Source organism: Malus sylvestris, chromosome 15 (assembly GCF_916048215.2).
Source record: "Malus sylvestris chromosome 15, drMalSylv7.2, whole genome shotgun sequence".
NCBI classification, from domain to species: domain Eukaryota; kingdom Viridiplantae; phylum Streptophyta; class Magnoliopsida; order Rosales; family Rosaceae; genus Malus; species Malus sylvestris.
In genome coordinates, this window is record NC_062274.1 from 1,272,130 (window position 1) to 1,298,447 (window position 26,318).

General features: G+C 37.4%; 3 protein-coding genes across 3 annotated transcripts; all 3 read left to right on the forward strand.

The window, feature by feature from the left end:
• Nucleotides 1-1,930: 1,930 nt before the first annotated feature.
• On the forward strand, nucleotides 1,931-4,952 carry LOC126602529 (jacalin-related lectin 3-like). Its single transcript, XM_050269430.1, has 7 exons — nucleotides 1,931-2,007; nucleotides 2,268-2,480; nucleotides 2,586-3,080; nucleotides 3,172-3,399; nucleotides 3,512-3,973; nucleotides 4,059-4,280; nucleotides 4,463-4,952. The coding sequence occupies exons 1-7, from the start codon at nucleotides 2,005-2,007 to the stop codon at nucleotides 4,766-4,768; spliced, it is 1,929 nt and encodes a 642-aa protein (XP_050125387.1). The 5' UTR covers nucleotides 1,931-2,004; the 3' UTR covers nucleotides 4,769-4,952.
• A 486-nt stretch (nucleotides 4,953-5,438) lies between these two features.
• On the forward strand, nucleotides 5,439-8,907 carry LOC126602527 (pentatricopeptide repeat-containing protein At1g19720-like). The gene has a single exon (XM_050269428.1). It carries the CDS (start codon nucleotides 5,591-5,593, stop codon nucleotides 8,258-8,260), a length of 2,670 nt encoding a protein of 889 aa, XP_050125385.1. The 5' UTR covers nucleotides 5,439-5,590; the 3' UTR covers nucleotides 8,261-8,907.
• A 10,995-nt stretch (nucleotides 8,908-19,902) lies between these two features.
• LOC126602532 (cytokinin dehydrogenase 5-like) lies at nucleotides 19,903-26,011 on the forward strand. Its single transcript, XM_050269434.1, has 5 exons — nucleotides 19,903-21,289; nucleotides 22,091-22,218; nucleotides 22,691-22,966; nucleotides 24,094-24,356; nucleotides 25,542-26,011. Exons 1-5 carry the CDS (start codon nucleotides 20,698-20,700, stop codon nucleotides 25,897-25,899), a joined length of 1,617 nt encoding a protein of 538 aa, XP_050125391.1. The 5' UTR covers nucleotides 19,903-20,697; the 3' UTR covers nucleotides 25,900-26,011.
• The last annotated feature ends 307 nt before the right edge of the window (nucleotides 26,012-26,318 follow it).

Genomic DNA, 26,318 nt, shown 5'->3' on the forward strand with positions numbered 1-26,318 from the left:
AGCGAGGATACATACACAAAACCTATAATGTGCGAAAAACGTTCATAATTAACTACTTGAGGTATAAATCTTTATCTTCTATGTGGTAATCCATACTTTAGTCAACACGTTGATATTAAGCAGGGTGTTGAGACCTTCTAATCAAACTAAACCATCATCATCATTTCATATCTTAAATAAAAAAGTAGCACTTTGAAATTAACGTAGAACTAGCTGTCTACTCTAAGTCCAAAAAAGGACGAAAAAGCGGAAAATCAATGATTTATTAAAAATAAAAGAAGAATAATGATGGAAATTAACTTACAGAGTGGTGGGTTCCCATTTTTTTCATTGGAAATTAATGATTTTTTAGAAGCGTGCAACGGGGCACCATTGACGGCCGTTTGTTTCTGGCCTGCACGTGAGTTGGTCCTGCGCGCTAGATCTCCGTTCCGTTTACGTCGGTGCGAATCGTTCAGCTGTACAAACAGGATCAAATCCCACTTCCGTCGGCAGTCTAATTATTTTTCCCTTACACATTTCTTTTTTTATTTAGTTCTCATTTTTCAATATAGTTTTAAAGTTAAAAAATTAAAAGGACTTTAATCCGAGAAAACACAGAGTGATCATATCACAATCACAATCACGTAATGTTACAAATCTTATATAGTTGATATCTTTTTTTTTATAATTTTATATAAGTATAAATAGATATTATAATATGAGCGAATCGATAAAATCATGTCACATTGCTTTTGCGGGATACTCCTACCAATTATATCCCTAAAAAGGTTACTACGGAAAGCCTAGGCCTCTACGCACAAACTTTTTCCTGGGTTGTGTTTTTGTGAGAGTTGAAAATATAAAAAAGAGATCGCTGCTAGAGCACCTCTCGAAGCAAGAAAGGTCGTGTATTTTGGTCATATCTAGTATCGTGTTAGTGGTATTTGCCGTGAGAACTACCATAATTAGATAACTCTATCAAAATTTATCTACTCGCGCATATCTTTTCATGAGGGTGCCCACTGAAAGAATAAAAAAGAGATCCTTAGTTTCCCGCGAAAGAATGAGACATCATGTATTTTAGTTCTACTCAATTCATACTGAAAGAATAGGATAGGAACCATGGGGCCACAATTGATTCTCATGTACTTATTCATTCGGCCTCAAATTTCTATGGCTGTTCAGTTAGTTGGGCCGGCCCATATTTCAATAATTTGATCTCAAGGATGCAAATGTAATTACAACACCCTACCTACCACTTTCCCCATTGCTTTCGCCGGCCGCCCTGTGGGTAGAGGACTCCGCCGTCGTTGTGGCGGTGTCTCATCTCTCATGCAGTGCCTTTTCCACCCTCCCCGTCGAACCTGATCCGATACCTACCACTTTCTGCTCTCTCTTTTTTCTTCTCAGAAGGACAAAAGTTGACCAGACGAATTGTCCCGGGTCAAAAACAGAAACGAACGTGATAAAGAAGAGGATTCTGGGTATCTTCCTGTACCAGAAATCATAATTACCAGAAAAGAAGAACGTTTCTGTCAATTCTGACGAAATAACTAATGATTGAGAAATGCCCTATCACGTTCACGTAGTACGTGTCCCATCGACCACGATGCGTCATGCATACAATGCATTCCATATATTCCAAGAAATGGGAATCCTTTCCTCCAATGCTCAGTGAGAAATTTACGTATGATATTATATTATTAGATCGAAAGGATATAATAAAGGTTTTTTTTCGTGTTTTGTTGAGGTCAAAACTCAGAAGTGAACAACTGTTTGGTTCGTTGTACTTTGACCCCATTAGCTCCATAGCGGAGAGAATAATTAGCTTCTTCCGCACATTTTGTCATATGTAGATATAAAGTATTGTCTTAATTCATTTACCCACGCACGCTTTGTTTTTGTATAAATACGTAGATCAGCCATATCATTCTTCAGGTGCAGCATTCAAGTATTCAACTGCATTCATACACTCACAAGCTCTCACCTTCTCAATCTCCTTCATTAGATCACTAATCCAAAATGGTAAGTTGGTAACCATTTATTTTGAAGATATTTTATGTGTAGGAGGTTTGTTTTTTTATCAAAAACGAACGCGTATTGATAGATGTGTCGATAACATGTTGGTAAGTTTTGTTGGGGTCAATAATATTGATGATATATTGGCAATCCGTCCCACAACTGGACTAATTTGTTTTGTGTGATTTATTGTATTTTGATTAGAACATAAATTGCCGTTGATTATGTATAACTGACTGGTTAGAGATGGACGTTAATTGTGGCAGAGTACTGAGGGATCTGACAAGAAATCCATATCAGTTGGGCCGTGGGGAGGTCACAACGGGCTCATTTGGGATGACGGAGTTCACTCAACTGTGAAGCAGCTGGTGATAGCTCATGGAGCTGCCATTGACTCTATCCAGATTGAATATGATGAGAGAGGAAGCTCAGTTTGGTCAGACAAGCATGGTCGAAATGGAGGCTGGAAAACTGACAAGGTTAGTTAATTAGTCCACATTTCTCCCACCCGATCCCACGCAATCCCACTCGGTATGACATGCCCTAGTCAGACAGCCCCTAACAAATTTATTCTCCTGCTGCAGGTGAAGCTTGCTTCTCCAGAAGAATTTTTAACTTCAATCGAGGGATATTACGGTAAGAAAAGCGAATGGGGGCCGATCACAGTTCGATCTCTCACTTTCAAGAGCAACAAAAGAACTTATGGACCGTTTGGGGTCGAACAAGGAACCTATTTTTCACTCCAGGAGACAGCTTCGAATATTAAGATTGTTGGGTTCCATGGCATGTCCGGCTGGTATCTTGATTCCATAGGCGCTTACGTAAAACCTATTGATCAGAATGAACAAAAGCAACACGCGAAAACCCTGCTTCGGACACCTTTCAATTATCCGACTATTGGTACTGATCCGAACCTTGCTGGCTACTCACTAATCCAAAACTGTAATGTGCTTTTTGCTATGACGCCGAAGGACGACTCCACTGCTAAACCAGCTGCAGTACCAGTACCAGTACCCAAAATGCTCTCAGGGCAGTTTTCTGATTCCGAAATAAGTGACGTAGGAACCAAACATGAGCTGGTAAGGAAAATTTCACCTTTTTCGTTACGCTGTTGCCTTTCCGGGTTCAATTTGAAAATATGCCATCTTAACAAGTAGTTGTTCATTTCAGACGACGAATGCTGAGAAGTTTCCCTCAAAAGTTGAAGGGGTGGTAGCATATGGCCCCTTCGGAGGGACGGGTGGTGCTGCATTTGATGATGGGATTTATTCGGGGATTAGACAAATCAAGTTATCAAGAAACATCGGTGTTGTATACATAAAGGTTCAGTATGACCGCAATGGTGAAGCTGTTTGGGAAGGCAGACATGGCGGGACTGGAGGATTTAAAAGTGACAAGGTGAAGAATTATTACTTAATTAAGCTAGTCTTACAAATTGAGTACAACTTACAACTTCACACAATATATTATGCTGATGCTGATCCTATTTGCGTTGTACGTGTATCTGCAGATAGTTTTTGATTACCCGAACGAGATCTTGACGCATATAACAGGAACATTCGCACCTACAATGGTCATGGGGACTAGTGTTATCAAGTCCCTCACTTTCCACACCACGAAGAAGCAGCATGGGCCGTATGGAGAAGAACAAGGAGCCTGTTTCACAACCAAGCTTAAAGAAGGGAAAATCGTCGGAATTCATGGGAGGAGTGGTCTGTTCTTAGATGCTCTTGGGGTCCATGCCATAGAAGGAAAGGTCCATATTATAGAGACAAAGACACCAACTCTCACAAATACTCCTAATATTCCTTACGGTCACACTGACCACAAAAAGAAGACACCAACTGTCACAAATACTCCTAACACTTTCACTGCAATGATCCCAAAGGAGCATGCAGGGGCAATTACTGAGATAGATAATCCTCACTGGACAAATAAACTACTAATGACAAACAGAGGAAAAGTCGAAGAGGTGGTTAAGTTTAATCCGATTCCGTTAGTAGACAATTCGATATTGAGCATTTACTAACTATATTAGTAATTCTGTGTTTGGTCAGGTTGCTTATGGGGTGATAAAAGAACCAGCTCCGTGTGGACCGGGACCTTGGGGCGGAGATGGAGGTAGAGCATGGGATGATGGAGTGTTTTCCGGGATTAGTCAGATTCATTTGACAAGAGAAGCAAAAGGCATTTGCTCAGTGCAGATTGAGTATGATCGAAATGGTCAATTCATTTGGTCTGCTAAGCATGGAGGCAATGGAGGAACTTCCCCACATAGAGTACGAATGCTTTATCAACATCTTCATCAATTTGATTGTTTTTTTTTTTTTTTCGCGATGTCATAAACAACTATAATCTTAGAATCGACGGGAAGGAGATTTGAACTTTGGTGCAAGTGGGCGGACATACTGCCCTGACAGACTGGCTTTCTACTTATCGTTTGCATTTGTATATTTTGCAGATAAAATTGGAGTACCCTCATGAAGTGATCACCTGCATATCTGGATATTATGGTTGCATAAGCACAGATCAGGGACAGGGACCTAAAATCATAAAGTCGCTGACTTTTTTCACCAGCAGAGGCAAGTATGGTCCGTTTGGAGAACAAGTTGGGACATTCTTCACTTCGACCGCGACGGAGGGCAAGGTGGTGGGATTCCATGGGAGGAGCAGCCTGTATTTGGACGCCATCGGAGTTCACATGCAGCATTGGCTTGGAAGTGATCAGAAAACAAGCCACAAGCCATCCCTCTTCAAGAAGTACTGATCATATGTCTCAAGCAATAATTGGAGTTCATAGAGCACGGAAAATAAAATAGTTTTTGACTCGTGATAACATTTGCTTGTTTTGGGTCATTTGCTTATATGTTTTAGTAGGTCTTGATTTTTATTTTTATTTTTTTTATATTTAAGTGACTCGAACTTTGAACTATTTTAGTCGATTTATGGTTGTGTTATTTGATGGAATTCTGGACTCATCTCATGTCCTCTTAATTAAAAATAAGAATGTGATAAATACATGATGATTATTTTGTTATTATTGACATGTGATATACTCAACTTTTATTATCTGATTAATTGATGTGGTATATTGTTTTTTTAGTTGCTCCTTCCTACTTTGAAAAAATAGCCAACATTGGCAAAATTTTCTATTATTTTGATTTTGTAATGCATTGATATCGTTGCATATGAAGAAAACTTAAATCAGACTCCATAATGATCTTATTAGTTTAATCTATTAAAAATAATTCTTTTGATGAAATGATATCACATCTTCAATTACTCTTTAATTAAAATCTTGTTGACAAATAATATCGATAATTATATATCGAAGTAAAATATCGATAATATCAACGACCCGTCCGTCCATGGCTGATAGCCTTATTCATAAACTTGTTGGACAAGCTATATTTCCACGTGGCGCAATGACAATACTCTAGAGCGAGACGTATCCATTTCAACGGACACAAAAACTCCGCAATCTCTGCAATCTTCTATCTATCCACGCTTTTCACCTCATCTTCCAGACATGAACTGAAACAAATAACGCCCGAAAAAACCAAGTGCTTCAAGTTTCGAGCTTTCAACAATGGAGAATTTTACAATCCCCTGCAAATCAAGCCCTCCAATACCCATAGTACCCTCCAAATTCAGCAACCCATCTGAATTCTTACCACGACAAACCAAACCCACAATCTCCTTTTCCAGAAAAACCCTCCCGAAATTCACAGACTCTCACTTGAATTACCTCCGCAAGAATGGCGAGTTCACGGAGGCCGTCACCGTTCTTGACTCCATTGCCAAAAGTGGGTCGAAGGTAACTTCCACTACTTACATGAATTTACTTCAATCTTGCATTGACACCAATTCTATTCAACTGGGTCGGAAGATCCATGAGCGTATTGATGTAGTTGAGGAATTGAACCCGTTTGTTGAGACGAAGTTGGTGAGCATGTATGCGAAATGCGGGTTTTTGGATGATGCGCGCAAGGTGTTCTACGCAATGCGTGAGAGAAATTTGTACTCTTGGTCGGCCATGATCGGTGCGTGTCTTAGAGATCAGAGGTGGAAAGAGGTGGTGGAGCTTTTTTACTCGATGATGAGAGATGGGGTTTTGCCGGATTACTTTCTGTTCCCTAAGATATTGCAGGCTTGTGGGAATTGTAGCAATTTCGAGGCCACCAAATTGATACACTCCATTGTGGTTCGGTATAATTTGGCTGGTTGTATTCATGTGAACAATTCGATACTGGCGGTGTACGCAAAATGTGGAAAATTGAAGTGGGCAAGGAGGTTCTTTGACCAGATGGATGAGAAGGATGGGGTGAGTTGGAATGCGGTTATATCTGGTTACTGTCACAAGGGTGAGACTGAAGAGGCTCGGAGACTGTTTGATGCGATGAGCAAAGAAGGGATTGAACCGGGGTTGGTAACTTGGAATACATTGATTGCTAGTCATAACCAGTTAGGTCATTGTGATCTCGCAATGGAACTGATGAGGAGGATGGAGAGCTGTGGCATAACCCCTGATGTATATACTTGGACTTCTTTGATTTCGGGATTTACTCAAAACGACAGGAAAAATCAGTCTTTGGATTTGTTCAAGAAGATGCTTCTATCAGGGGTACAACCAAATGGGATTACAATCACTAGTGCAATCTCAGCATGCACATCTTTAAAATCACTTAACAAAGGGTTGGAAATCTATTCTGTTGCTATAAAGATGGGTTTCATTGATGATGTACTGGTCGGAAATGCACTTGTTGATATGTTTTCAAAATGTGGGGAACTGGAAGCTGCTCAGAAGGTCTTTGTTATGATCCCAGAGAAAGACGTCTATACCTGGAACTCAATGATAGGAGGATATTGCCAAGCTAGATACTGTGGTAAGGCCTATGAACTGCTCATGAAGATGCAGGAATCAGATGTGCATCCCAATGCTGTGACCTGGAATGTGATGATCACAGGATACATGCAGAATGGAGATGCGGATCAAGCAATGGACCTCTTCCAAAGGATGGAAAAAGACGGGAAAGTTAAACGAAATACGGCATCATGGAACTCTCTTATCTCTGGCTACCTGCAACTTGGGGAGAAAAACAAGGCACTTGGGGTATTCAGGCAGATGCAGGCCTACTGTGTTAATCCTAATTCTGTTACCATATTGAGTGTCCTGCCCGCTTGTGCAAATCTAGTTGCCACGAAAAAGGTGAGAGAGATCCACGCTGGTGTATTGCGTAGAAATTTGGAGTCTGAAGTCCCTGTTGTAAATTCCCTGATAGACACCTATGCCAAATCGGGAAACATAGCATATCCAAGAATCATATTTGCTAGAATGCCATCCAAAGATATCATCACTTGGAACTCAGCAATTTCTGGTTGTGTCTTACATGGTCTTTCAGACATTGCACTTGACCTTTTTGATCAGCTGAAGAAGTCGGGGATTAAACCAAATAGAGGTACCTTTACAAGTATCATATATGCATACAGTCTTGCTGGAATGATAGAAGAGGGAAGACAAGCTTTTTACAGCATCAGTGAAAACTACCAAATCATACCAGGTCTAGAACATTATTCAGGTATGGTAGATCTTTTCGGGCGTTCTGGAAGACTTCAAGAAGCAATGCAGTTTATTGAAGATATGCCCATAGAACCAGACTCCTCTATTTGGGCTGCCTTATTTACCGCATGTAGGATTCATGGGAATCTTGCCTTGGCAGTTCGTGCAGGGGAGCATTTAATCGACTTGGAACCAGGAAATATTTTGGTTCAACAGTTACTTCTACAGTCATATTCTTTATGTGGTAAGTCTGAGGATACTTCAAAATTTAAAAAGTTTGGTAGAGATGCTGCAATAAAGAAATTTATTGGGCAGTGCTGGATTGAGGTAAAGAACTCGGTGCATACGTATGTTGCAGGTGATAGGTCGGAACTATGCTCAAACTTCCTAAATTCATGGTTACAAAACATAGAAGAAAAAGCAAAGAGACATGATTTTGGTAATGAGCTTTGTGTTGAGGAAGAAGAGGGGGTTATCAGCTGGGTCCATAGCGAAAAACTGGCACTTGCTTTTGCCCTCATTGGCTCCCCAAGTGTACCTAAGAGTATTAGGATGGTGAAGAATCTGAGAATGTGTGGGGACTGCCACAGGATGGCGAAGTATATATCTATGGCTTTCGGGTGTGAGATATATTTGAGCGACTCAAAGTCCTTTCACCATTTTAGTAATGGCCGTTGTTCATGTGGTGACTATTGGTAGAGGATCCTCGGGGAAAAGCATAGAAGGGCGAAGTTGAAAGATCAGTTTCTGTGAAACAGGTCGTCTTCGAGGTACAACTCCAGTCACAAGCTAACATCATTTTGCCGTTATTGACAAAGTTGAAGAGGGGGTGGTTGATCCTTATGGGATTTGTAACCATGAGGACAGCAGCGCTAGAGTCACATTCAACTCCAATACATTTTCTCGTGCGAAGCATAGGCTTCGATGTACCTCCGTAATTCTACCTCAATAACAGATCCAAATCCATGGCTCAAAGAGAAGCGCCTTCGGCTCCCTTCCATTTTCATTGCGCAGAACTCCACCTGCTCCGGCGTGGCCTTGCTATCCTCTGCAACCACCATATATTTAAGCTTAAACCAACATTTAGGAGGGGGAAGCCAATGAAGGACTTCGATCTGCCTAGAGGATTTTGAAGACAATGTCTTGCGTGGGACCTGATTTCGGGATGGTTTGGGAGTGAGGTGCTTAAAAAAAAAAAAACACCTATGAAAAAAAGCTGTGAGGGTTTTAGGTGTTTGGTAAACTGAAAAAAAATGGCTTATTTTGGAAGCTCCTGTGAGAATAAGCTGAAATCAAAGGAAAAAGCTGAAGCTGCTATTTGCAGCTTTGAAAAAAGCTTTGGAAAACTTGCTTTTTTTCAAAGCACACGGAGCTACAGTGCTCCTTTAATGAAAAGACCCACTGTCAGACTGCTTTTTTTTCCAAAAGCACTTTTACAAAAAAGTTTACCAAACACTCTGCTGATTTATTTCACAGCCGCTTATTCTCACAGCACATCCGCTTATTCTCACAGCAGTTTTTTTTCAAAGCACAACAATACCAAACCAGCCCTTCGACGCATTCCAAATTTCCCTCTTCATTCGTTAATAATAAGAAGAAAAGTCGCTAAACATCCTCATTGCATGTAACAGCTGGTTCATTCTTAAAAACCAATCACAGTGTGATGCGTGTCCATAAATTTATGCTCGTATATTGCCCACGAAAGCAGGGTACGGGCCCTTGTTACCCTCCTATTTCAAGCCCAAATTACTCATTGACAGGTTTGGATCCGTTGTGTTGTACTACTGGCCCAGCTTCTCATGAAGTCCCTTACAAACAACGTAATTACCATCAAGGAACAAACTTGGAGCTTGCAATCAAATTAGGTTCTCTCTCCTTTTTGGGTCAATATTGGAGCTTGGAATCGGTTTTGATATACAAAACCCTCCCAAAGTTATGGCATATATGCGTTGTTATTCTGCGATCGTCGCTTATCCAATCCAAACCTTCACTTATGAGTGAAGAGTTTTAGGTTCAAATCTCGTCAATGATGAGTTTGATATCTATTTATTTTCCTTCTTTTCTTCACTTATGAGTGAAAAATCTTAGATACGAATCTTGTGAATTGTGAGCTCGATATTAATTTGTTTCCCTTACTTTCTTAAGGTATGTATGTCAATAGATTAAAAAAAACAAAAAAGATGAAGAACATGGGCTCTTATTAGGGCCACCTACTACAGCCCTAATTATCGGGCAGGCTAAGGCAAGTAAAGTGATGGGCTTTTGGGCCATAGGCCAGTTGTCTTAATGGGCCAACTTCTCATAACGTCCGTACAACATGAAGAGGTGCAAACAGTTGAACCCGGTCCAGACGTTCAGATTTCCAAAGTTTGTTATTAGGCACGGTCATGCCGCTATTTAAGCTACTTTGATGAAGAAATGAAGAAATTTTGTTTTCTAATGTAATTCAAAAAATATAATAAATTATTTATTTTAATTTAATCCTACACAATAAAAGAGTCACAATCGCGTTGTTGGTGTTTGAAAAAATATGATAGGATTTAGCCTAACATTTCAAGAAAAAGTAGTGTTGCTGTTGAGAAATTCACGTAAAGTTAATTTAGAGAATGGTATATTAGTGACAGTTTCCTGCATGATGTGGCTGTAAATAGGGGCAAAGCTAAAAATAATGTTCATGGATGGCACAATTAATCAATGGTGGGTGCATCTTCTCGTGGAATTCCAAAAAGAGTGCGCGCATCATCAAATTTTTTTTTTCAATTTTAAATGAGGCATTTTGTCGAGCACTTGGCCAACCTATACTCATTGTGTGTTGCATACATCCCCATCCTTTGTGCCATTTTAGTTGTTTCTTTAGGGTCAATATTGCTATACTTAACAAATAGATAAATTGTATATCCATAGGGCTGGAAGGTCAAATTTATTAAACGTGTGAGAGGAGGGAATTCTTCTTCGTGTGCTGCCATAATCAACTCTACAACTAAACAATTTTGTGCTATATCCGCCTCCTGATAGTTTTCGATGAGAAGTGAGTGATAGAGTTGACGGTGATGGTGAGTTGCTTCTTATAAGTCGTAGTCCGATTTGACGTCTTATCGAGCCACAAAAGACAACTACTATTTAACTAGGTTCCTAGTTCCTTATCAGAGAAACTTTTTCCAACCAAAAACGTGTCCCTTCTGGTCTTCACCAAGATTCGCCCCCTGCTGTAAATTACCCAACTCAATGCGATACACGGTTGTAAAGCCAAACTTTAATCAGAACCCGTGCATGCATGTATATAATGTCAAATTGCATCACCGCCCAACGACTAAGGCAATGCAATTGTGAGACTCCCACTAATACAAAATACAAAGAACCAAATTTAAGTATCACCAAATGCTTTTGATTAGCCATTTATAATTAATTAAACATTTCTATAAGTAAGTACTTGAAGTAATTATTTTTCAAAATATATTTTTGTTTTTTTTCTTTAGAAAGTTCTTTTATTTTATCTTTCTTTAGCAAGTTTTTTTCTTTATCAACCCATTTTTACTTCTCACACAACTCCCTCAATTTCGGATTGTCGGATCCAATGAATGGAAGAAGACCAAAAGGCAGAATTTAACAAGGTGTGTGAAATAGGTAAAAATGGGTGTGGGATTGCACCACCCAAAATGTATATATATGAGTACACTATTCAACTGCCTTGAACAATAAACTTCCCTTTTAAGTTTTAAACAAAGCCATTAGCTTCTAGCACCCAAAGAAACAAATAATTATAATTAATTAATCATTTAGACACATGGAATTGATATACTGATTAATACAGGTGAGTCTCACATAAAATGGTAATGTTCGTATAATTAAAGAATATGTATCAATGAATATGCTGAATTTGTGTGTGTAAGTGACATTATTTTTACTGTATTAATTAACTTCCAAAATGAAAGCCCCAAGCGAGAGACCTCCCCAGAATCTAAGAGTGAGCTACATGTGAAAGATAGATGTAAAATGTGGGAATGCAGTACTAATTTGAGTGGTTGTGTGCATGAGCTTATAGCTAATATGAAAGATGAAGTGTCACTTAATTTAGTAGACCTGAGTGAATAATTAGGGTTAGGTATTGGATTCTAAATGGCATAATTAGTAAATTTGCCAATAAATATAAAGAAAAATATAAGATGATGCCAAAGAGGAAGAAATGGATTTACGGAGAATTGGAGATCGATGCATGGGACCTATGACCTATTTATGTTGTGCAGCGTGGATATGCAACTTGCCGTGGGAAATTCCAGCACAAATATGATGGATGTCAGATGGCAAACTAATAATTAAATTGGATCTGGCAATCTGCTACTATAATCCCCGATCGAATGATGGACACCAAGATTCTGTGCTAGATTTTATTCTTGTAGCTTAGCTTTTGCATGGGGGAATGCAATTAAGCACATTTATGCAAATTGTGACGTCGACATAGCCATACAGTATTACTACTTTCATTTATTAATAATTTTGATGTCGACGGTCACGAAAAAAAAAATATATATATATATATATATATGTATGTATATGTATATGTATATATATCAAGCTTCCAGTATCATGACTGAAGGTCGCAGGCTCTCACTGAAATAATGCATATGAACATTGCAGCAAATTAACAGGCTGCGTCTTCTCTTTGTTGTAAAAATTTAGAATCACTAATTGCATATATATACCTTGTTTCGTTCAGCTATTTGGATGCCCAAATTTGACACAAAATTCTTTAACACATGTGGATCTTATTATTGGATGTGAGTTTTGCATATATTAGAGATTATTTTAGCAAGTGTCAATTTCGTGTGTTCAAATACTATAACACGTACTTTCCAATTTCTTACACATTTTTTCTGTGCATTGAGTTACATGCACGACTTTCATTTGATGTGTAAATTTGGGGGTATTATTCGTGATGTTCGATGCCATGCATGCATTGATTCGAAAACCATTTACTTCATTTCTATATATTAATATGTTTAGTGTAGTTGCATCTTATATATATACATGTGTGTGTGTATGTATATAATCAAAAGGCAAAAAGGGTGCATCCTTCATAAATTTAATTAGGATTTCAAAATAAAACAATTTAATCTAAACTAACAGAATAATATTACCCACTGTAAGACCATCTCCAACTCTTGGGCTAAAAGCCAAATTTTTTAGCCCGGAAAATTTGGCTTTTAGCCAGAAACATCTTTTCTGTTCCAACCCTTATGCCCTAAAATTTTAACTCAGAATTATTAAAGAATGAACTTAGGCTAATTTTTTTTTAAATCAATTTTTTTAAATAAATAAATATATAGATTATTGTAAATTAATTTTATGAACATTTTAATCTAAAAAAATTTAAATTCCGATAAACATTTGGCATTTAGCCCGAAGAGAAAGCTGGGGGGTATTTGGCCCAGAAATAACATTTGGCATTTAGCCTAAAATTTTAACATGGTTTGAGAGTGTTTGGGAGGGTAATTTGGCTTTTAGCCCAAGTTTGGAGATTGTCTAAAGAGTATTTTTTTTCCCTTTATTTCTTTAACTATTTAAAAAAATATTTCAAACAAAAATTATAAATAAAAAATAACATGTAAAAGATTAAATTGCCACATGCTCACGTATATATGAGACAAGAGGCTACTGTATATATAAAGGCATATACTATTATGCATAAAGCCAATAATTCATATGCATGCATGATTCCCTGTTCGATATGCGACTTTAAGCTCCCTTTAGCTAGTATTGTATTACACAAAGGTGACCCACGTAAGAAGGCATCAGCTGTGATGGACGTTTAACAATATCTTGCCAGTATTTGTTTACATTTTGCGCCCTCTTCAGTCATCACTGATGTGAAATGTTAATTATTATGTTATCACTACTGTTCAATTCAGATACTCATTCATGAATCCGGATCCTCTTTCTGAGGATCCTGAAGATTCGTCAATCTTGTTTGTTTATCGTATATGATGTGATAAAAAATTATTTTAAATATTTTTATTTAAAATTAAACAAAGATAATACTTAATAAAAATTGACCGCACGATGTACAATAAACGAACACGATTTATAGATCTTCCAGATCCTCACCAAAAGGATCCGGAAAGGATTATGTTGGCTCATTCATGTCTTTAGGCCATCTCCAACCGATGGCTGGCTAGAGGGTTCGTTTTAGCCCTCTGGCCCTCCAAGATTCTCCAAGATATTAATATTTTAATGAACAGTACATGGCCATATTTGCCTCCGTCTCCAACCGAGGGCCAGAGGGCCAGAGGGCTCGTGTTAGCCCTGTCACAAAAAACCGTCTCCAACCGAGGGCCAAAGGGCCATAGAGCCAAACATAATTTATTATTTAAAAACTACAATTTAAATTCAAATCTAATGGCTAGGTGACGTCAACATGATGTCAGCTAGCCGTTGGTAGCTGACATCATGCTGACGTCAGCTAGCCGTTGGATTTGAATTTTTTTTGCTATAAATAGGGTGGATATTAGGCTATAATTCACACAACTTTAAATTCAATCTATTTCAATTCAATCTCTTGCAATTCAATCTCTTTCAATTCAAGTTTGCAATGAATTCCAACTTTGGATCTTCATCCAATTCCAATTTGGGGTCCTCATCCAATTTCATATTGTTTAATGTTGTTTCATGTTACTTAATTTAATTTAATGTTGTATAAATGGCCTAGGAAAAAAATAGAATTGAAAAAAATTATGAAACAAATTTTGTGAAATAGAAGTTATAGGAAATAAAATATGAATCAAATTTTGTAAAATAGAAGTTATAGGAAAAAAATAGAATTTAAAAAAAAATTGAAACAAATTTTGTAAAATAGAATTGAAAAAAAATATGAAACAAAATTTGATTAATATGAAAAGGAAAAAAAAAGGGAAAAAAAAAAGTTAAAAAAAAAAAAAAAAAGGCCTAATAATACAACGGCTACTAGCCGTTGTATTAAAAAACATTCAAACTATTAGTGTCGGTTATAACCGACACTAATAGTAGAACTATTAAAAAAAAATAAAACCTGTTTAATGCTGTCGGTTTTAACCGACAACAATAGAAAACATTAAAAAAAAAAATAAGCCAGCCCTCCAGCCCTCTCCGATCCCGTGGGGCCCTCCCAGATTCCAGAGCCCTCTGGCTTAGCCCTCGGTTGGAGACGGTTTTAGGGCTATTTTTGGCCCTCTGGCCCTCTGGACCCTTCGGTTGAAGATGGCCTTAAACCCATTCCTTGCATGATTCTAGGAGAAATTACAAATATTTAATTTAATTTAACACTATAGGGTTTTAAAAAGGACTAATTAAACTAGTTTGCATGCACTGCATGGTGCTTGGCAGCTTGCTCCCGTTCTATAATACAGTTAAAGAGAAATTCGGGGACCAATAACGATAATGAAAACAATGGGGAATGAGCTGTTCTTCATGTAATTAAAATCATCAAGACCCAAGGAAAGCAAAACTTTTCTCACTTCTGACATGCGTCTTTACACTGTCTAATTCACTTTTTAATTTAAACCCCAGCTAACTAATTAGCTATTGATATTCTTCACAGCAAGTCATAATTAGGGTTTCAATGCGCAATATAATATGTGATTTAGCTCCCATTTAATTACAATTTTTTGAAGAAAAAACGAAGAAAAAAGTTTAAGAATCAAAGCTAGGGAACAATTGGTGTCGGGAAGGTAAAGAGGCTGCTATGTTATACACTAACACAAAAGTGATTGTGTTTGCTTTCTTGAGCAGCTTTGCCTGTAAAGTGACACTTGTGCAGGACCTTTGTAGACCCATTGCTTTGCACTTTGAGGGAGAAAAAACCGCACATTTTGTTGTAAAAGTTGAGTTTAAACTCAAAAGCAAAGACAGCATGAACGAATCATAAAGCAGATCGACAAAAAAACTTTCTCCTTCTTTTACAGACGCACAGAAGATATAAGAAGAAGAGAGAGAGAGAGAGAGAGCCCCCAATTCCACTTATTTGCCAAACTTTTGTTGAAAAGAGCAATTACAGCTTAAAAACGACCTCATATCGATTATTTTATTAATTATATCATTATCACTTTTTTTGGTGCTTAAAATCGCACTAATTAATCTTTCTCATAATTTAATCCCAACTAATCATATTGAAGGAGTGAGGAGAGGAATGACCAAATTGGTAAACCAAATGTCATTGCCATTCTTAGGGTTGGTTTGGTATTGCTGTGCTTTGAAAAAAAGCTGATGTGAGAATAAGCGGCTGTGCTGTGAGAATAAGCGGCTGTGAAATAAATCAGCAGAGTGTTTGGTAAACTTTTTTGTAAAAGTGCTTTTGGAAAAAAAAAAGCAGTCTGATAGTGGATCTTTTCATTAAAGGAGCACTGTAGTTCTATGTGCTTTGAAAAAAAGCCAGTTTTCCAAAGCTACAAATTGCAGCTTCAGCTTTTTCCTTTGATTTCAGCTTATTCTCACAACAGCTTCCAAAATAAGCTTCTTTTTTTTTAAGTTTACCAAACACTAAAAACACTCCCAGCTTTTTTTCATAGGAGCTTTTTTTAAAATCACCTCAACCCCAAACTGGGGCTTAATCTCATGGAGGATTTTAGATTTCTTTTTCCTTTTCGTAAAGTGCGATTAAGTGTTAACAGAAAAGTAAAATGGATTTTTACACAATAATGTTTAAGAATGTTAACTACATTGAAATATTTGAGAATGATAGAGAAACTGAGGAAGAAGGAGTAAAAGAGAAAAAATTGAACTAGAGAGTTTAGAGAGAGAAATATGAGACTTGTATTTAAGTTGTATAATGATTATACAACTCTGTTTTTATAATAGAAATCCTAACAACTCTAATTGATGACTTGTAGAATCATTTTAACTAATCATCTAACTAATTGTTTGGAACCCTTAATAAAGAAAATAGTATATGTTCATATTTTATTTATTTTTATTCAGAATGTTAATAGAATCACAATGCGAGCAGATGAATTTAGTATTTGATGCATGATCGTTGAGAGTTAGAGGAAAAAGATTATGAAGGTGCATGCTTTCGATCAGAAGAAGTAGTTATCAATTTGTGCGGGTTGCATGTTCATCCATTATTTCAAGAAAATTTTAACGAAAAATTTATAGTACTGTTCACTTTAAAGAAAAATCATATTTTTATGCTAAAAAGTCAATTCTGGTACTATTTACTTTACCCTTTATTTTGTCATTTTAGTTAAAACTCAAAGTTTTTGTTTTGTAGTTTTCAGTTGCTTAATAATTTATATTCATTATAAAATATTGACGATTATATTTATAAATTGGGCTTTATTTCTAATGTGTTAAGATAATGGGTCATAGTTAACTCATTATTATAAAATTAATGGGGTCAAGCATGCATATTTATCTACGTAGAGTCCAAATTGGATGCTGATTTAAACAGTTGGCCATTAAAATTATTAGTACACAAGTTGGTTGGTGTTGGTCTTTGGACCGGACTCGTGTTGCAATCCCAAGTCTGAAGGTCATTAGGCACTGTCAACTCACCTCTTCTTGTCGACATATTAAACAAGGATTAATTCATTAAGCTAAATTATTTAATGATAATTGTATAACCAAACTTCTCACATCTAATCCAGTTGGCTTTGGCTACCCGACAGAGACAAGGCTTTAATGTCAAGACTCAATCTTGTGAACAGAAAAAGGCAAGTGTTGATATGGATTTAACAGTTGGAATAATTTGGAAGTATTTTCCTCGTTTACAACATTGATCTGACAAATGGTCATCAAATTCAAATCTTGGTCAAATTTCATTTACAAGTACTTTAATTTGTATAGAAATGTTATAGAAATGTTATACAACCAAGCAAGCAAGCTAGCTAGGTCCAACTATTCACACCAAGAAAGAAAATATATGCATGCGTCCCCAGTTCATGTGGGCTTGTTTATTGGAAAAAAATGAGATTACATGCACGACTTAACTTTTATACTGTCAATGTCGTTCTCAACAAAACCCCAATTTCCTAACACATACAGAAAAATGATTTTTAAGTACCATTTTTCTTTCATGTATATCATGTTAATTTATATGTTTTTTTTAGTTATTTTCTATTTAATTCAAAATTTAGAAATAGAGAAAGGTATCAAGGTAGAAAATGAGGGTGTGAGAGAGATTCCCCTTTACATATTGGACCTTGACCCACACGTTACTTCCAACACCCTTCTTTCTACGTGCTCGGATTAACCTATATTTTCACCATTGACCTAGTTTAATTATTTTAAAAAGTAAAAAAACAAAGATCAAGGTTAACACACTACAATATATGAAGAGTAATGCTAGATAGACCAATTTTTTTGACCACATTTACAAGCATATGAGTTGTCCGAAATAGAAAATAAGCACATTAATCAATACTTAAGTAATATTAATTCAATCATCAACAAACATGTTACATGATTTACATGATATAGTTTAAATGGATAATCTTTTAGCATTACCCATATATTAATCCTAATTATCCCTTACTTCGTGTCTGTGGTGGAAGACAAGTGAATTAGACAAGCTACTATTAGGTGGTCCAACAAGTGTCCACATGTATGAAAGCTTAAAATAGAGAGAGGATCCTAGCCGGATCCTCTTTGTGAGGATCGGGGGATTTTCAAGTCACAATCATTCATTGTACATCGTGTAATAAGTTTTTATCAAGTACTGTTTATATTCAATTTTAAATAAAAAATTTACAATGATTTATGACCACATGATGTACGATGAACGATTGTGACTTGAAAATCCCTAGAATCCTCACAAAGAAAATCTAGCGAGAATCCTCACTCCTTAAAATATGCACTCACTAATTGGATAATCATTTTCATTCCTAGACAAGGTGGTGGAAGAGTGGTCAATTTGAAGAGAGCCCTCCTAAATAATGACTTCTTTAACCAACAAATGTTTTACAACGTAACTATTACCTTTCTTAATTTGTTTGTTTTTTTACTCACTCACATAAACAACAGAATTTTTAGGCCTTTTAATGTATTCTCCATGGAGGTTTTTATGTTGTTATTGGTGTAACTTGAACCTATATATCTTAATTTTAGCATATTTGGGATTTGCCAAATTGACTAGAATAGTATGCTCCGCCGCTCTATATTCAAGTTTGAAACTCTCTTCACATAATTAACATTGGATTAGTATGAGATTAGAGAGAGAGAGAGAGAGAGAGAGAGAGAGAGAGAGAGAGAGAGAGAGAGAGAGAGAGAGGGATACTATGAATTGATCTTGGCCATGTTTTCAAGTTGATGACTTATATATCTGCAATGGTGAGCTTTTTGCAGATATCATGTTTTCAACTAAAGTTTGAGTCTCCCTTCACATAAGTTGCTTTTTAGTTTAGAATATTGCTAGTATAAAATATAAAAACAATGATAAAAGGAGGTGGATTGTCTGCCATTCTATTTCCATACTCTTCTCATCCCCTCCTGTTTTGTGTGATCACGGTTAAGTCACGTCAACATTTTATATTCCTATTACTTTTTGTATTTTTACAAAAAAATTAATATAAAATGTTAACGTGGCTTAACCGTGACCACACAAACATGAGAGGATAAGAAAAGTATGAAAATGAGAGGGCAGACAATTCACCTCCATGATAAAAACCTATAAAATCTTGGTACGAGACATTGAGAATCCTCTTTTTATCAACAAGCTGGGTGACTTGACTGAACTGTAGCCACATCAATTAAAATTGTTAAGGTTATAATCAACTAAGTCTGATTCGTATCAAAACTTGACGAGTCTAAGGAAAATCCAAAAGTGGGTGCCAAAATTACCAACTTGAGGAATTGACATCGATCTATCATCACTTAAAAAGACTGACTAATTTCCAAACGCCCACTTGATGTTTTATGAATGTTTTTAGTTTGGAAAGTACCATAATTAATTAAGTCCATAAATAGTCGTTTGTAACCTAACCTTAGATTCTGCGATTTTATTTAGGACTTAAAAGTTAATATTGATTAATTTAATTAATTAAACATCTGGTTGTGTTGTGTTGTGTAGTGTTGGTTCGATGAGGATTGAGAGGGAGTGAGGGAGGGAGGCTTTCGTAAAAGACTAAAGAAACCCTAGCAGCTAAAAAGAAAGAAAGGGAAGGGAGAGAGAATCTTCAAATCTTTATTGGTTGCTGCATTAAGCTGAATGAACATCGTCGCAGTGGTGCTGCACCCACGTGAATGTTCCCTCGCTCGTGTCCCCACAAAGATCCTCCGTATCCACGTGTGGGCCCAATCATCCCCTCATCCCTTCCCTTCCCTTCTTCCTCCTCAAAGCAGGGCCTCTGGGCAATGCAGTGGGTAATGCATCGTAATATGGTCATGGGTCATGAGAGGTAAAAAATAGAACTCTTCCGTGCACGTGTCTCTCAACCCTTCCACGTGAACAGCCACATGTCCTCGACCCCACACCGGGCCCATTCTCTCAAAGAGTCCCTTGTCCTTTAAATTGAGGACCTGCATGTTATATCCTAGGCGCAAAAGAGAGAGGCGCACAGAGTCAGAATCTCAGAATCTCTGGATGATTTGTTGTTTGTTGCCTCGGAAAATTGTAGAGTGAGAGAGAAAATATTTACAGATATACATATATTCCTCGTTACCTTATCTGCTAAAATATTATATAGTATATCTAGATAGATATTATTCACACAGTACATGTATGTATGTGAGTGTACTTGCAGTCTTGTAACGTGAAGAAATCTAGTTCTGGAAAAGAAAGAAAGAAAGAGGAGCTGAGCGAATCTGTGCATGTTGCGTACAAAATCTTTAAAGCGAAATCAGCCTTACGTTGTCTCCACGACCACACATCCCTCCCTCCCTCTGACACAAAGATTTTGTTCCTTCTCATGTTTCTCTTATTTATTTCGTTAATTCCTTCCTCTCACGGTCTCACTCACTATAGTCTATATATAGCTAGACTATAGCTGGATACCACCACCGCCACCTACTTCTCTCCGCGGTTGTCCACAGTTCTCTAATCCTTCATCCTTCTAGCCGCCGCCTCCTCCTCCTCCTCCAGTATGTAATCCTATACCTAATTCATCATTTTAAACCAAACAAAGAAAATCAAGATCAAGAACAAGAACAAGAATAGTAACGTACTTGAACACATGGCAACTACCAAGCTTGTTTTAATTACATTCGCAATCTGTCGACTTATTCTCACGGTTGGTTTAACCGTGGATCCAACGGAGCTTCTCCGCCTCGTCGTCGACGGAAAGCTCAGTGTAGACCCATCTGACGTGGATACCGCTTCGAAAGATTTCGGCCTGATGAGCAGAGCGGCGCCCTTGGCCGTTTTACACCCTGCCTCCGCCCAAGACGTGGCGGGACTGGTGCGGGCAGCCTACTCTTCGCCGCACGGGTTCACGGTCTCGGCCAGAGGCCACGGGCACTCCATCAACGGGCAGGCGCAGACCAACAACGGTGTCGTGATTCAGATGAGCGGGGGATCGTTGAGATCGGGGAGGCCGGCTCAGGCGGCTCGAGTATCGGAGAAGGGGATGTATGTTGATACGTGGGGTGGGGAGTTGTGGATAGATGTGCTCAGGAGCACGCTGGAGTATGGACTCGCGCCGAAGTCGTGGACTGATTATTTGTACTTAACAGTCGGAGGAACCCTTTCCAACGCCGGAATCAGCGGCCAAGCTTTCAATTATGGACCTCAGATTAGTAATGTTCATGAGCTCGACGTTGTTACAGGTTCGGGGTACATACTTCACTCATTTCTGTTGTGTTATTTATTTTCTTGGTGTGTTTAATTTCCCATCTTATTACCAATATTCACTATTAAGGTTTATTAGTAGAATAATGTTATTTCTACCACATTTATTGATTCTAAAGTAGGTTGATCTATCTGTATATATGAAACTCGACTGCCTCGTATTAGAAAAATTGTTAACAATAAATGTGGTTAAAATATCATTGGTGGTTCGTCTTAGTATAATTTGTTTATATGAACAGTTGAGCAGAACATTGTTTTAGTAAAATATAGGTATGCTCAATATTTATTAATAATTCTTATTCATTTTCCTAATTGGTGTTTGCAGATTTTATTGGATTCTAAGATTTGCCCATTTTATACTTTTAGTCACCTTCTTATGTCATGAAGGATGTTTTCAGTTGCAGTTTAAACTGTACACATGACCACATGAATATCTCTTTAACATGGTTGTTTTTATATTGTTTCATCAGCATCACGCAGAAATTGTAGTATTTTAATTTATTCATTAATTAGTTTCATCGAAGAGATTATATATATCACTATTTCATCAAATCTTTGTTTTACTAATTATTTAAGGCTCGAAATAGCCACAATGGTAGTTTAATTAGTTATAAGTTAATATTCTTGTATAGCATAGTAATTAATTATATTATATAATTATAGGTCCAATTAAACTGATTGTCTTATATGATCTCATCATGCATAATCAACATATGGTAAATCATCGAGTACATATACAATTGATGTATTGAAGTGACCTAATTCTTGTTTAACAACAGGCAAAGGCCAGCTATTGACATGTTCCGAAGAGCAAAACTCAGAGCTGTTCCACGCTGTTCTTGGTGGGCTAGGCCAGTTTGGAATCATCACTAGGGCTAGAATTGCTCTCGAACCATCCCCCAAAAGGGTATACCTCTCTCTTTCATATCAAGTCGGTGATATTTAGACACCATGTATTAAAGAGTTTTATGTGTTTAAATAGCATTAGTTGTTTCGGTTATAGATTTGAAAGTTTTGATCGATTCTACCTTACAAAATGAGAGTGGAGGAAAGACTTGCATTAATAATTGTTATTAAATATATTAGTTTTGAGCGTCTAAATAACATTACTCGGGAGGTTTTGGTTGGTAACATCTTCCAAAGTGGGAGTGGGGCACATGCGTACTTTTGCAAAACTTTCCTAGTATTTGTTAATTAGTGACAAACCCTAAAAAGCCAGCAAGGTATCATGCATGACCTAATTAAGGTTTATAAGGGGATGGATGATGGGTCCGTGAATAGCTGGCAATGTTGTTGACGTGTGACGTGGTCTCTTTTCTAAATCTTTTTGTTGCAGCTTTATTAAAAAAAATTGTTTTTATTGTCGTTGTTGTCAATAGGTGAGGTGGATCCGAGTACTGTATTCCAATTTTTCGGCTTTTACCAAAGACCAGGAATTCCTCATCTCTCTGCATGGGCAACCTTCCAGCCAGAAATTCGACTATGTCGAGGGTTTCGTTATTGTCGATGAAGGCCTCATCAACAATTGGAGGTCATCTTTCTTCTCCGCTAGCAACCCTGTTAAAATCACCTCCATTGATTCTGAAGGTGGTGTTTTATATTGCTTGGAGATTACGAAAAATTACGACGAATCGACTGCCGATACAATTGACAAGGTATAATTATACTCGCATTTACACTCTAATATAGTTTTATTAGGCGGTTGGTGATGTATTAGTCTTGGGCATTAAAAATTTGTAAGTCTACTACAAGCTACCAGTAACAGTTGAAATAGAGAGACAAAGAAAAGAAAAATACTATAGAATACGTAACTTAAGAGTGTCGTAAAATATAACAAATATGAAATATTTAAAAAGTAATGAGTGAGGACATGGTGTCGTGCAAGGAGTGTGTAATGCTAGAGAGATTTTTAGTGTGCGGAAATATGGCTTAGTACTTCAAATGTCATAATACAAGTGGTTGAATACTTAAAAAAACAAAATTTTAAATCATTTGTATTATGATATATAGTATATAAGACCGTATTTCTAACATATTGAAAAATTTCTCATAGTGCTAAAGCAACACCAACTTCTAGAAAATATACATTAGAATAAACAGTAAGAGCGCTAATTGGCACCCTCAGGCTTTTGAGACTAATTTAAAATCGTTTTAGTGATTGTTTAAAGTGCTTTCTTAGCTTCCAACCCTATCATAATGTATTAAAATTTAAAACCGATTAGAGCTATGCTTGCTAGATTCATTAATTTAGAAGGATGTCCCACTAAACCCTAGATTATATGATTGAGATGATTAGAGTCTTAGAGTATATAATAATTAGAGGTACTATGTATACAAGACATTAGCAAGAAAACATGGAAGATCTGTGATCTATTATCCTATTCGAACCTAAGATCGAATGAACATTTTTTTTCTTCTAATTGTTACTAATTATATATTTACTAAATCTAAGCCGCCCACCCACCAAATTATTCCTCTTAATTTGAAATTTAAACAGAATAACTAAACTTATCCTGACAAAAGTAGCTTTCTTTTAAACATACTGTGATTGTAATTGTTTTAAATACGGGTAATACTAGTTAAATCAAATGATGTGGTTGTAGATAATTGGATTATTAATTAAATGTCAATTAATGTGTTTGTTTCTTATTGATGACACATCATTTAGTTTTTAATTTATTTTAAAAAATTTGATATTCCTAGCATTATCCTTTAAATAATACATGCATTTAAAACAACAAATAATTAAAAACTGTGCGTTGGGAATTTGTTTCTCTCGCAGGAAATAGAGGATTTGTTGGAAAAACTGGATTTTGTACCGACGTCAGTCTTCACAACTGATCTTCCATACGTGGATTTTCTGGACCGCGTTCACAAGGCCGAGTTGAAGCTCCGAGCCAAGGGTTTGTGGGACGTCCCCCATCCATGGCTTAACCTTTTTGTCCCCAAATCAAGGATTTCTGACTTCAACGAAGGAGTGTTCAAGGGCATTTTGGGAAATAAGACAAGCGGACCCATTCTGATTTACCCCATGAACAAAGACAAGTGAGTTCCACAGCCTCATGCGCATATATATATATATATATATGTTCTTTTCTCTGCATGCATGCATATGCCTGCAAATATAACGACATAGCTGTTGCATGCAGCATGCAGCATGCAACATGCCACCACTGTGTTCATGTGCACTATAGTTAATAGAAAAATACATGCTTTTAAGACCTAATAATCATCTTCCTTAACAAAAGTAAAGTGTGAATCTAGGTTATTGCATTTGTTGAGCCTAGCTCTAAACACTCTGGTAATTATACTATAAACTATATAGGCAAATAGAATCTCTTGTGACAGAAGCTGCGTACATCCTCAATAATTGAGAAGGAATGACTGGAGATTCAGTAGATGATCCCATAATCTTGAGGATAAAATCCTCAATATTATAAAGGGTATTAGCGTTGGTACTTAGGTAGGTTGGTAGAGATGCCATTGTTCATGTGGAGAAACTTTTAGGTAGGACAATCTGGCTGGGTCGTCGTGTACTTCTCAAAAGGAACATGTCTCGTTGTATTTGGATAATATTTGCCTTACGTAAGTAATACTACCAATGCATACCGTCACACTATTGTGAGAGTAACGTGACTAACTAGTTAATCGCGGGTTGCTCTACTGACTCTTTTCTCGCACAAGATTTGAATAGTATAGCACTTAACGGAAAAGGATCCTCGTCAGATCCTTTTTCTGAGGATCTTATGATCATGATCGTTCATCGTAAATTTTACGGTCGGTCAAGAATCATTTTAGAATTTAAAATTTAAAATTAAATATAAATAGTACCTAACGAAAACTGACCGTGAAATGAACGATCACAATCTGGCAAGGATCCTTTTCCGCACTTAACCTCCATGGCTTTTCTCTTGAGTTGAGTGTAATTTGGACATGACAGCGTATATAATTACCTATAGTTGGACTTGGTCCAGGATCCACACGTACAAACACAGTGGTGGGTTTTTTGGCTTCAAGTAGAAACAGCCAATGAAGTCGACGGGATCGTCCAAACGTAAGGATTCTTATGTCAGTAGATCCACTGGTGGGATGTCACTCATGTCGTTTCGCGAGCTTAGTTCCAGAAACATTGCCGTTAGCTATCACAGTACAATATTATTATTATCACAGCCTTCAATTCCAAAAACATGTTTTGCTCATTGTCGTTTGTGTGGTTTTGATTCTGTGTAGGTGGGACCAGAGTAGCTCGGTGGTGACGCCCGACGAGGACATTTTTTACCTTGTGGCGCTGCTAAGAACTGCCTTGGATACCGGGGACGAGACCCACACCTTGGAGCACCTGACCAATCAGAACCGTCAGATCCTCAGATTCTGTGTTGATGCGGGGATCGAGGTGAAACAGTACCTCCCGCACTATACTACGCAGGAGGAGTGGATGGACCACTTTGGAGATAAGTGGGCCCGGTTTTACAAGAGGAAGATGGAGTTCGACCCTCGGCGCATTTTAGCCACCGGCCAACGTATTTTCAGCCCTTCATCGGTTTCTTCTAGTCTTGGTGTTGGTGGTGATAAATTGTCGATTTCTTAGATGACCAAAACGTGCAGTTTTTAGGGTTAGTCTTGTACATATACTGTTAGATGAACTCTTTTTTATTATCAAATGAGTACTGGTTATTATAAAGAAAACGAGGTTTTGTTTAGGGGTTTTTCAGTCTGAATGCTCAGATCACGTGACTGTTCAGGCTCCAGCCGAGGCCCAAGACTCATTGTGTGGAACTAGGATAGTGTTGATGGGGCCGGAATACAGTAGTGGAACGAGATACAATGTTTTTGTGCCTTTGGTTGTAGAGGTGAGGTGGCATGACCACCCGCATTCAAGAATTTCTCCTTTTTTAGGGTTTGTTCAGTGAGAGCGATGCACCCGAATGGGGCCCACGATCACAATGTTTTTGTATGCAGCGCCCGTGATCCGGACAGCCCAGTCTGGTTTTGTTCTGGGACTTGACG

Bases quoted from the DNA above. Each gene is read 5' to 3' on its own strand.
- LOC126602529 (XM_050269430.1), top strand. The intron at 3,400-3,511 runs GTGAAGAATTAT...GTGTATCTGCAG, and splicing joins GAGGATTTAAAAGTGACAAG to ATAGTTTTTGATTACCCGAA. The intron at 3,974-4,058 runs GTGGTTAAGTTT...GTGTTTGGTCAG, and splicing joins ACAGAGGAAAAGTCGAAGAG to GTTGCTTATGGGGTGATAAA.
- LOC126602527 (XM_050269428.1), top strand. From the start codon at position 5,591: ATGGAGAATTTTACAATCCCCTGCAAATCAAGCCCTCCAATACCCATA.
- LOC126602532 (XM_050269434.1), top strand. From the start codon at position 20,698: ATGGCAACTACCAAGCTTGTTTTAATTACATTCGCAATCTGTCGACTT. The intron at 22,219-22,690 runs GTATACCTCTCT...TGTTGTCAATAG, and splicing joins TCGAACCATCCCCCAAAAGG to GTGAGGTGGATCCGAGTACT. The intron at 22,967-24,093 runs GTATAATTATAC...TTTCTCTCGCAG, and splicing joins CTGCCGATACAATTGACAAG to GAAATAGAGGATTTGTTGGA.